The sequence below is a fragment of the Corvus hawaiiensis genome, chromosome 17 (assembly GCF_020740725.1).
Source record: "Corvus hawaiiensis isolate bCorHaw1 chromosome 17, bCorHaw1.pri.cur, whole genome shotgun sequence".
Classification (NCBI taxonomy): Eukaryota; Metazoa; Chordata; class Aves; order Passeriformes; family Corvidae; genus Corvus; species Corvus hawaiiensis.
In genome coordinates, this window is record NC_063229.1 from 16,444,638 (window position 1) to 16,457,174 (window position 12,537).

At 41.1% G+C, this 12,537-nt stretch overlaps 1 protein-coding gene across 4 annotated transcripts in view; it reads left to right on the forward strand.

Moving 5' to 3' along the window:
• Positions 1-12,537, forward strand: part of PREX1 (phosphatidylinositol-3,4,5-trisphosphate dependent Rac exchange factor 1) — a 144,737-nt gene that overhangs the window by 87,097 nt on the left and 45,103 nt on the right. For 3 of the 4 annotated variants that reach the window (XM_048321607.1, XM_048321608.1, XM_048321610.1), the window contains exons 8-11: positions 2,149-2,264; positions 3,228-3,377; positions 7,331-7,478; positions 11,523-11,623. In XM_048321607.1, coding sequence (XP_048177564.1) covers positions 2,149-2,264; positions 3,228-3,377; positions 7,331-7,478; positions 11,523-11,623 — 515 coding nt within the window. The remainder of the gene's footprint in view (positions 1-2,148; positions 2,265-3,227; positions 3,378-7,330; positions 7,479-11,522; positions 11,624-12,537) is intronic. The other variant, XM_048321609.1, reaches the window with a different exon arrangement.

Here is a 12,537-nt window from a genome sequence, read left to right on the forward strand (position 1 = left end):
TGAAATGACACAAGGGAGAGGAAGCACTTCACGTGGACACTTTACCAGATTCAAAGTCCAAAATTCTGTATGAAACAGAGTTCAGAAATGTGTGTGTTTTCTTACAGAAACTATTCCTTTAAAAAACCCCAGTTAATTTGATATTAATCTTTTAGTTCTTCAGAGCTCTTAGAAACTGTTTTTCTAGCCTGTTTGTAGTTGAGGTTAGCCTAACTCCAGTGGTGTCCAGGCAGTTTTCCTGGAACACTAAGGTTTAGAAAACAAAATGTTCTAGTGCCCTTTAAGCAGAACTTTTTGTACAGGAGACATTACCAAGCTGCTCTGTAGTTTGGCTTGATTTTGGAGGAGGCCGCTGTAACACTTGGATTTCTCAAGGGATTGGTATTGTTTACCTTTTCTGACAATATAACTTGAATTGATGGGATGTTGAGGATCTGATTTCCATTAAAAAGCATAATGTTTCATTAAGTCTGCTGGGAGTTGCCTAATGTAGAAGATATATTTTGGTCACTGAGCTACTTTAATTTTGGATATTTCTGCTGTCCCGCTGCTATTTATAATTAGTCCAGAATGGAAATCAATGTCTTTTCCTTTGTGTTGGTGTGTCCATTTGGCCAGCTGCTCTCACACAACTGACATGTTAGTTGCACACACCTTAAGAAAAACCCAAACCCCATTAAGAAACTATGTCTGTTCCTAATTTGAAATTAAATGACTTAGTTCTCATCTCATTGTGCTATGCTAACTTGTAGAAATCAGTGGAGTATTCCTTGATTCAAAAATGCAGTCAGAATTCAGGGCTCAGCCTTTGATAAGTAGTCAACAGTGCAGCATTCCAATCTGGACATCATATTTTGTCACAATAACATAAATTAAGGGTAGGATTGTTGAAACCAGTGTAAGGTGTGTTTAGAATCAGATCTGTGATTTTAGCTCTGTAATAGCTCCTTTTGCAGAAGCTTCGGGAAGTCTGGCAAACTGATGACATAGATTTTTAGGGCTGAGTACTGGTTTTTGGTTTTAGCAGGATCATAAGCTGCTATTTAAATTGAATCCTGATGTCAGGAACAGTATGTTTCATGTAGGGAAATAGGCTGAATGTTTAAAGAGTTTCCCTAGGGCTGCCAGGACAGCTTTTCTTTTGACTTGAGGAGTTGTCTTTAGGAAAGGATCCAATAGCTCCAAGACCTCAGCCCCTGACAATCCGACTGGACGTAAATAGGTGGTCATCACCAAATGTGTATTTGTCACTAAAGGTAGTTACAAAACAAAAAATGTTCAGAAAAAATTGGTGATTCTCATCTCACCTCAGTTTATCATAGATATTTCACTCTGACAAGAAATTTTTTCCCCAGATGATTTTTACTGCAGTATTTTTTTAATCTTACGATTAAAGCTGCCACAGCAGAACCTTCACTGACTGGAATTTGAACACCTGCCACCTCTTAATGACCATTTGACCAGTTGTGTTTTGGCTTGCATAGCAGGGTTGTTCTTGGATATTAGAGTACAACAGGTGTCACTTGGATAGTTTTAAACCTATTTTAGGCATAAAAATCAGAACATAGCTAGTAATGAAAAGTGCTTTCCTGAATCTTTTGTAAGAAACTTCAACAGAGACACTATAAAGCTTATGGATAAGGATGTAAACTTGGATGCAAAATTGCCACAGCAGAATTTTCCCATACAACAACGTGTAACACACATGGCAGGACATGTGACACTGGCTTTTTTATGTGGTTCATTTCATATTTGAAGCTTGGTGCATACCACAAATTGATCAAAGCTTTAGGCAAACAAAGGAGTCAAATGTAATGGTGTCAGGTGATACTGCAGTTGTCATCCCAAGGCTGCGTGCTGTTCATGGACATGTATTTCAGTCAGTCATCAAGAATATAAATCTTGAAGCTGCCTGCATCTTTACATAATCTGGCAAAACAAGCTCATTACTGCTGTATTGACACTGGTACACACCTATCTTGGAAATCTGAATGAGTATTCCAATTATTTAGCATTAGAGATGTGGTCAAATACCACCAGCTACTATATTGGAATCCTCCTTTAATAGTCATATCTCAGATTGATTTGTTCATATATAGGTTAGACCGTTTGCTTATGTGTTGCTAACAGTCTTCATCCTAATTGCAGAGTTACTGGGAAAAAAACATCTAAAAGGACAAAGTCAATCAATGGGTCCCTTTATATCTTCAGGGGCCGAATAAATACAGAAGTCATGGAAGTAGAGAATGTGGAAGATGGAACAGGTAAGTGACTAAATACTGTCTTTTAACTACACAGCAAGTTCAGATCTTGTGTTGGAAGGTGGTGCAAAAGTACTTGTTCTTTCACTATCTCCTTTAGTGAAATCTGAAGCAATCTATGGAACTTATAGTACCTTCATTATTGGCCCAACTTACGTGGTTGAAAGACTGGAAATGCTTTCAGGCACTAGTCCTTCCTTCTGGAATGACCTTATGAAGAGTATGTGTACCCAGAAGCTTGCCTATTTTTTCTCCTAATCCAAGTTAATTTAATAAAAGATACTTCTGTCTTCTTTCCATCCCTTTTTTTTTTTTACATCTTAAGCCATTACAGCTAAAATAACAGAATTTCTGGATCTTCTTCTCATTTAGAATGCTACTAAATACTAGTCTTAGTATCCAAATTAGTAGCATGGAATGTGGCCATGAGCAAAATATGGGAATGGCAGTTCTGTTATGATTCTTGTATCCTGACACAGAAGACTGGGTGGGTTTCTGATTTAATCCATAAAGGCCACACCAGCCCCTGCCCCTATTGTAATAAGTCAGGAATTAGTATTATGTCCTTTAAACAGTCAACACATAGAGTTCCCATGTCGTGTGGGCAGAAATCCTTACAGTGCAGGAAGATAGCACGTCCCCAGAAAATTCAGAACAACTAACCTGAACAAGCATCATAGACTTTTTCACTGATGTTCTTGTATTTAAAAGACTTTAGTTCTTCTTCTGAGGTGAAATCAGCAAGTGTCACTCTTAGGACTGAAGCATTTAGTCAGTTTGAATGGTCTATTGATACTTGTACTTCCAGAGTGGTAAGTACAGCGGGTTCCATGGGCAGTTGGTGAGGAACACCTCAGAAATCAAGGTCTTCAAAGAAGATGATTTTACTGAAAGCGTTCCACACTGGTTTGGTTAAAGGAGCAGGCTTTCTGCTTACTGTGTGCTTTGTGCTTTGGTCTTTTGCAGCAGATTACCACAGCAACGGCTACACGGTGACAAATGGCTGGAAGATTCACAACACAGCCAAAAACAAGTGGTTTGTCTGTATGGCCAAGACTGCTGAAGATAAACAGAAGTGGCTGGATGCTATAATCAAGGAAAGGGAGCAGAGAGAGAGTAAGTGGATGATGTATTTTGTACTGCACCGAATGAACAAATGTATATGCACATACACATATTTGAGAGAAAGAGAAAAGGTTGCACTTTTTCCTCCATTAAACTGTCCTTATTAACAAAGAAAAGGGATTGAAAACAAATACTTTTCAATGTGTACCTTGGGATTTTTTTGACTTTTGTCAGTAAATTTGTCCAATATGTTTATTTACCAGAGCCAGTTTCTTTGATGCATTGAATTACTGTGAAAATATTACATTTAATCAATTAAAATTTTGGTTCTTTTATTTGTAAAGAAGATAAAATTGTATTGTATTTATCAGTAAAAGAAAAGAAGAAACTCCAGCTTGCAGCCTTTTTCCAGGTGCAATGGGACAAACTTCTCACAAACTTGGCCATCATGGTCTTGAAATAAACAGTACAGTTCCTGGAGAAGAACTCAGAAATCCTATTCCTGGAGGTGTTCAAGGCCAGGGCTGGATGGAGCTCTGAGCAGGCAGGTCTAGTGGAATGTTTCTCTGTCCCTGGGCAGGGGTTGGAATGATATGATTAAGATCCCTTCCAACCCAAACCATTCTGTGATTCCATGATTCTGTGAAATACTACACTTACACTTGGAACGGTGACAAGTGTATGCAGATGCCTATTACTTTTATCTCTTCTTGTGGAATGAAACACAAACTAAGCTTATCTTGAAACAGTGATCATACAACAGAAGCAAGCTCACAAAGCCATGAATGAGAGTGTGTGATAAAAGTTCTGGTTTCCTTTAAAAGTTGGAACTCTCTTTCACAAGTGAACCTGCTTCCCTGTTTCCCCCATGGGAACAATAATAGCTCATTGCCAGAGAAAATTATGCTTTTTAAAAAAACATTCTGTGCTTGACCTTTAGAAATGGTTCCCCTCTGCACATGCAACTCCATTAACGATGTAATTCTTCATTTTATGCTGAATACTTTTCATCTAATTGCTAAACTCAATGCATGTTTCAGGGTTGTTACTATAGAGTATAAAACATTTTTAACATACTTTGATGCATATAAATTCCAATACACCTTTAGATAATAGCAAGGATACTCCCTTCAAAGTGTACACTGGGCATGGTGTAATTTGAAAGAACTACCTGAAGACAGCAGGGAGAATCAGTTTTGTTTTATCCTCATTGGTCTACTGAAAGGATCCTGATCTTCCACCGGAGGTATTTTTTTAAAAAAAGACACTGCTTGGCTGTTAATTTTACCCTCAGATTGCTAAATCCTCCCTCTAAAAGATCCAGTGCATCCATCTCTATTTCATTAGTGAGTTTGTGCTTTGGGAGGTCACTAGTGTCCTGTGGGATTTCCCATGCATCAAGTAAAATGTGTAAGTGCAGAGATGGTTCAATAAGAAGTAAAAAGAGACCCTATGTAAACATTGACCTTTCTGGAGAACATGGGGAGGTGACAGAAATAAATCCTAGGAAGGGAAAAGAACTGTTCATTAATGGAAGGTTTCCCAAGGTTTTCCATTCAGCGTTGGCTTGTAAGAGTGGTTTTTCTGATGCTTTTTGTCATATAGTTTTATGACGTTGCAGCTGATGACAGGCACTTGGGATAAGCATAGTTATTCTGGCAGAGATTCCAGGCCATATTGGAAAATATTCTTTGGATCAGAGTACTTGCAAAGCCATATAGATACCAGTGGGTGAGATTCCCAGTTCCATAGGGTGAGCTGAGTAGAATGTGCATTCCAGTCTGCCATTTCCTCTGGAGCCTGGCAAGCTCAGTGATGTGAGAGCAGCAGGGCACACGTGTAGGATTTATTACCCAGGCTGGGTTCAGTCCTGAGCTCTCGCTGTGAATTGGCCTCAGCTGCATGTGCAGCATTTGCACTGAATTGGACCCCAGTGCTGGGGAAGAAGAGGATGGAGGAATAATGACAGTGAGGCAGGGGTTTGCAGAACCAAAACCTTTAGCCAGATATTAGACTCATGGAGGAAATACTGTATTTGAAAGACAAAAATGTTGTGCAAGTCAGATTTCTGGAATGTGCATTTCAAGCTTCTAAAACAAATGCATTGTTTTCCAAAAGCTAGGAAATAGCTGTGAGGAGTCAGAAGGTTATTGATTCATGCAGTATCTTACCATAAAGCATTTACATCCAGTTAGGATGAACTTCTCTTGCCAAAAAATGCATAGTTCTCTGTTTCTCTAGCCTTACACCGATCACTTAAATTCTGCCTAATGTCGATCTCTGCTAAAATTAGGCACGGAAGTACAGGGCCACTTCAGGCTGCCTGTTCTCAACTTAGTCTTGGAGTTGTCTAAAATCGGTATCCCTTTTGGACTCCAGAGTTGCCCAGATTTGCAAGTTCTAGAGTAATATATCCAGAAAACTATGTGTTCAGGCTAGAAGAGATAAAACATCTACAGTAGCAAAACAGCTTTTGCCAGGTGCTGTCTCCCTAAAGCAATTTGCAAATCTAAAGACAAGAAGGCCAGAAAATGCCAGTTATAAGGATAGTTACAACATAGACACCTGCTGTTTTCAGAGATCATCCTCCTGCCTGTAGCAATTTTCAAGTTAGCATGAACTGTGTACTTGGGAACTTGTACAAAGTGATCTTGAAATGTTCTTTATATTCAATTATCTCTCATTCTTTAAGTCATGCAGTACTTCTTTCATTTACTGGATAATATGATTGTCAAACACTATTTTTAGCTTAAGGGTATTAGTAAATAGGCTAATTAATAAAGAATGAGAAAATAATGTGCCTGCCCAATTTTGATTTATTCACAAATGTGAAATTGATTTCAGCAGTTTTGTATTTTTGGCTTCAAGTAATAGAACATTCAGAAAGTATCTTGCTCTTCCAAGCGTTTAAATGCCTTTAACAAGTTTTATGCTTGAAGTTATTTCAGGTTCACAAGTGAAATTGCCACAGGAAATCAGTTTCAGAAGGTTGAAAATCACAGAATCATAGAATGGTTTGGACTGGAACTGACCTTAAAGGCCATTTAAAGCTGTGGGCAGGGACACCTCCCATTAGACCAGGTTGCTCCAAGCCCCATCCAGCCTGGCCTTGGACACTTCCAGGGATCCAGGGGCAGCCACAGCTGCTCTGGGCACCCTGTGCCAGGGCCTCCCCACCTCACAGGGAAGAATTCCCTCCCAATATCCCTGTGGCAGTGGGAAACCATTCCCTGTGTCCTGTCCCTCCATGCCTTGTCCCCAGTCCCTCTCCAGCTCTTCTGGAGCCCCTTCAGGCCCTGGAAGGGGCTCTGAGCTCTCCCTGGAGCCTTTGCTTCTCCAGGTGAGCACCCCCAGCTCTCCCAGCCTGGCTCCAGAGCAGAGGGGCTCCAGCCCTGGGAGCAGCTCCATGGCCTCCTCTGGACTCTCTCCAGCAGCTCCACATCTTGCTGATGTTGGGGGCCTCAGACTGAACATAGCACTCTGGATGGGGTCCCACAAGAGCACAGCAGAGGGGCAGAATTCCCCCCTCCCCTGCTGCCCACGCTGGGGGGTCAGCCAGCCCACGGGGGGTTTCTGTGTGGCAGCGCATGTGGCTGGGTCATGTCCAGCTTTTCTTCACCTGCACCTCCAAGTCTCTCTCCAGGGCTGCTACCAGTCCATTCTCCCAGCCTGTATTTGTGCTTGGGATTGCCTTGGCCCATGTTCATCTTTCTTTTGGACTTCCTTCATGTTCTGTAAACCATTCTGCTTTGTGTGATATGATATAATCGTAAGTTTAAAACGGCTTTTTAAAATAGAGAAGAAAAGCTGCATCTCGGTGGTGCTAAACTTACCAATGACAGTTTTGTACTCAGATAAAAAAACTACCTAATTTCCCTCTTAAATGGAAAATAAGTCAGTTTTTGTGTTTCTACCATTTTCACTGTTTGGCCTCAGCTTTTGATGTTGAGCAAACATTTTATTTGGTGTTAAAGATCTGAAGGAATTTCTGGTTTATATTCCAGGTTTGAAATTGGGAATGGAGAGGGATGCGTATGTCATGATTGCAGAGAAAGGAGAGAAGCTGTACCAAATGATGATGAGCAAGAAAGTGAACCTTATCAAAGATAGGAGAAGAAAATTAAGTACTGTTCCCAAGTGCTTTCTTGGCAAGTAAGTGACATTTGGATAGAAAAGGTCTTTCACGCCAATTAGCGGACTCTAGAATTTCTGGCGATAGCATTGTGACACAGATGTGCTTTGATGCACCTTAATTAAAAAGACCATAAGCCCCATTACAGTAGTGATTTATTAAAAATAATAATTGATTTTTGTTTCATACCATACACAGGCTGATTAGTGTGACAGCTCACTCTGTTTTACAGTAAGTCATAACAGCTGCTTCAGATCAGCAAAAGGAGTAAGAAAACTACCTTAACTCCTGCAAGCTCGGGGCTGTTGGTGGCCTAGCCTGTACTCTCTTTTGTATACAAGCAAATGCTTTCCAGGTGATACTTAAATCCAGCAGAACTGTCCAAGCCTCAGGATTGTATTTAGAAGTTTCCCGTTTGTCAGTGTAACAGGCACAAATGATATTTTGCGTGTCATGTGGCCTGATATATTTGTTAGAAGTATAGGACTTTATTGGCTGGAAAAAACCTCTTTGATTCAGGCTAGGTATTACAAAATAATTAAAAAGTAATTCTGAAGGATGACGTGTGAAGCAGCAGAAGAAACTCCGTGGGCGTCTCGGGTCGGTGATTGGCAATGGCAGCAGTGGGGTTGTCCTGTGTGGCACACAGGCACACTCAGTAGCTGACCTAAGAAGACTTTTCTGCCTCAGCTGTTTATGATTGAAATGATCAGCTGTGGGAAGAAAAAGAGTTCTGAGGCAGATATGCATTCATTTCCCTTCCCTCTCCGGTCTCTGTCACAGTAGTTTGCAGGCAGCATTGCCATTGCACAGGGGTGGAAATGTCTTTCTGCCTGACAGAAGGCAGGCTGGTAGCATAGGTTAGTGATACTTCAGGTAGAAAAAAAATTTCTTGATATTGGAGAAGTAGTTGCTTTTTTCTTCTTCACACACATCCCCCACCCCCGCAGTTGATCTTGTTGGATTAAAACTGAAACCTTCCAGATCTGATAATGGCATTTCCTATTTTTCCATGCAGCAAGCACAAGGTCAGAAACTTAGGTTCTTCCAGTGCTGTTATGTATGAGTCTGTTGTGGGTTCCCTGATATTATGCTTAGTTTCAATTCTTATCCAGGATTTCCTGCTACTTCTATTTTCTTACAGTCTGTCCTGCTTAATGCCCTCAGTTTGCTTGACAGCCACCTGACACTCCAGTAGTGAGGACTTGACCTAACTTCGCTAATGGCTAACTGAGCCCAGACTGAGACACCTACAGGTATCCTGCTCTCTGACAAAAGGGTGATTTCTCCTAATGTTTTGGCCGTTCCCACAGCAAATAGCTCTGCTGATATCTTTTCCGCATTCACTTGTTGGTATAGTCCTGGGAAACTCAGTTGAGTGCAACTCAGTCAGTACATTCCAGTCATGACTGGCAGATTTTGTATCAGTCCCAGGGCTTTCCCTGAACAATGCATATTGCCTGTGACCTGTTTATCTTTGCAGATACTCCTGCCTAAGGGAGTCACTGATAACTGTGCTGAGATGTATTTAGTGGTTTTCTGTTACACGCAGCTGAGAGCAACACCAAGGCCACAAAAATAATTTTTCTCTTGGCCTTTGAATATCAGATAGCATCTCATAATTCAAAAGATAAAATGTGGTTTTTTGGGGAAAATAGCATGATCTAATTTTCAGAGATATCACATGCATTTATATATAAGGCTGTTTATTGAACTTAACTTCAGCAGCTGACTGGCTGGAGTGCAAATCTATTTTCCTGATCACTTTGTGGCATTTAGGCAAGTAAGTGGTGATACAGTTGTAAGGATGTGTGTTGGTGTCACTACGTGTAAATGATACACTGCTCTTTTCAGCACTGCAAAACCTTGAGTGTGTAGTAGAGAGGATCTGGTAACCTCAGGAGATTTCAACCATATCTGATCAGATTGTACATTCCTGGATGGGTTGGATTTTCCTGTGTATTTCTTGTGTAGAAATGCAGTTGTTCCAAGTCCCTTAATTTCCAAGGTATAGCTGGGAGATGGTGTCCTGACCTGGATGTCAGATGAGAACTGAGCATAGCAGCATTGGAAAGTGAGGATACTCTCAGTTACCCTGGAGGACTGCTTCCAACGAGATGAGGAAACAAATCAAGCCTTGCCATCCACTCTTTGAGCTCACAACTTTTTAGAAACAGTCTAGCATATTTCTTAAGAGCCTCTTGGAATATTTTTGGATCATGTGCTTTTCAGGGCTTATAAAGCCTTCAGATCAAATGATTACTGATTTTGCTTCTGAATCAAATGTCATAGAAATCTTAAACCAACTCTTAAGAAAACCATCCCATGATGGGGAAGCTTCAGGGCTGTGAGGGTAGCATTCAGTTATTTCCTTTTTCAGCTCACTGTATCAACCTTACATTTACAATCCACATAAACTCCAGAGACAGTTCCAAATAAAAGAAGCAGGAAAGGTAACAGGGCTGCTTCCACTGAAGTTTTGGGCAACCACTTAAGCACTGTGAAGTGCCATAGACTCATTGCTCTTGGTGGAGAACTCCAGAGCAACAGGGCATCTTCCTGGGGTACTTCCTGTGGGTGCAGTCACTGGCAGCAGGTCCCTGATGGGGCCCTGCATAGTGTGCCTGCCTTGTGCCCTCAGTAGTGAGGGTGGAGGATCATTCTTACTTCGCCCCCCTCTGCAGTTTATATTCTGTTTCAGCTTTTAAATACTTTCAGAAACAGTTCAGAATCACTGGGAAATTGAGAATGAACTTTCTTTAGGAAATAGCCTGACTCATCACTACTCTGGCTTTAGCACCTTCATGAAACTCTGCTTGTTTCCATGGGATTCTCCTGGCATAGTTGAATAGATTCTGCTGATTTTTCTACACTATGACAGCTACAGAGTACCCCCTCAGCAAACCAAAGTTTTCAGCCCTGAAGTTGTTTTGTTATTCTAAAGGCAAAATGCCTTTAATTCCTACAAATAATTCCTACATCTTAGATCAGTCAGTGCTGATAAATACGAAGAGACTAATCAGTTAGAGCCCACAAGTGGAGACATGGATACTGGCTTTGTTAAGCAGCAACCTTCTGCACATTGGCAAGCACCCAAGTGTTTTATTGAACACACATTTCCCATAAGTTGCCCTACTTCCATATATTTCTTTTGTTCTTCTCCATGACTGTAACACATTTCTAGTATAATTGCTAATTAACCTGGCAAACAGCTCAGTCCCCTGGGGCTCTGACTGAGCTGGATTCATCAGGCTTGCTATGGCCGCTTTCTATACTTACTGTTTCTAATGAGTAGCATGCTATGTATCTATCCATTTTTTGGCTTTTATTCTGCTCATATGTTCAGCTCTGTCCCTCAACAGAGAGGTTTTATTTTGTGCTGCGTGAGCAGACAGACTTAGCATCTTTTGTGTATAAATTAGAAGCATGATGTATGTATCTGCCAGGCACCACATCCAGAAAATGACCTTAAATTAGCCTGTTGGTGGGACTTGTGCTGTCTGTTACTGCTCTGTGCTTGAATTCAGTAGGTTGAGTCTTCTGTCCTAAATCCTACTGTGTTTCCATTAAAGCCAATCCAATTACACCATGGGGCTAAGGACAGAAATCAGTGAAGAAAGATGAGCATGTGTAATTAAGTCAAATCACGAACACAACTTGGGTAGGTAACTTGGGAAGAGGTAGCTGGGAAGGAAGGATACCCTGCTGTTGAACTTGATTTAAGGTCATCAGTTAACCTTGCTTGCTAATCTTTTCCCCTATGGACATCTGGATTGTTCCATAAGATAAGGATTTGCACCATCCTTATAGATGCAGCCAGGTCATCTTTCCTTTTGTGTGCACATTGTCTATGAGCTAAGGGGAATGATGGGAAGAGCCTGGATCTTCTGCAGAGCATTTCCTCCTGGAATGTAGGAAATCAAGCCACTGGGTAGAGGTACCATTGCTTACAACAGTTTTCACACTTGCTTCAAGAGAGTCTCCTGTGGCTGGCTGATGACTCGTAGAGGCAAGTGCCTGCTGCCACTCAGAGCTAATTGTGTGTGTTCTGCTCTCCTTTGCAGCGAGTTTGTATCCTGGCTCACTGAGATTGGAGAGATAAGCAGACCAGAGGAAGGGGTCAACCTGGGACAGGCACTATTGGAAAATGGAATCATTCATCATGGTGAGTGTGCCATGCCATAAAAAGATACCAGATTTCTGCAGTGCCCTAGAAATGAGAGTGGAAAACTTACTGCAGCTGTTCACATGATGTTCAAATATTTTCTGCTGCCATACCCATCAAATCCTCAAAATGTTTAGTGATTTTTGGGATCAATGAGTGGGCAGTTTTATGCCATGGAAACAGGACTTGTTTGGTATCCAGAAAGTGTTTATGTCTGCAGTTGCTTGATTTCTTTGCAATGTCTTAGCTGGGGACTATATCAGGTGTATATTCCTTTGTACTATGTGTATTTGAAAATGTGTTGCAGTCCATAAATACAGCTTTGCACATGAGCCATCAGCAATCCAGAGGAGAGAGGAGCAGTGCTCTTTTAGACTGGGGCACAGGTGATGGGCCATTCAAATGGCTCTGCTTGTCGCAAAGGAAAGAGATTATGGAGGGTTTGTTGTGTTCCCAGCTCATTTGGCAAGAATGTCTCTCTTCAAAATAGTGAGGGACCATCTTTCTTCATCTCACCCAGCTGATGACCTTGAAGTGTTGTGATGAAGGCTGTTCTAGAAGCGTAGGACAGCGCATACAAAAGTGCTGCATGACTGAAGTGTACTTGTTTGAAACTTTTCTGTGCTACCTGCATTTCTACTAAAAGGTCTTTTTCCAGATTACACTGTTTAAATTCAGATTTCTCCTGCTGTTTCCTACTGTTTCCATATTGCGTTATGCAGACAGAGCAACACAGTCCTACTCTAAACAGCAAATATCCCAATTTCAGCATTCAGGTGAGTTTAGCTGTAAAATGCACATCAAAGGAATACTGTAGATGCATCTTAAGTCACCACTGGTCTACATTTTCATACAGTCTCTTTGAAATCAGTTGAAATAAGGGAGCCATTTAATTAGGCTAGTCCTGCTTTAAT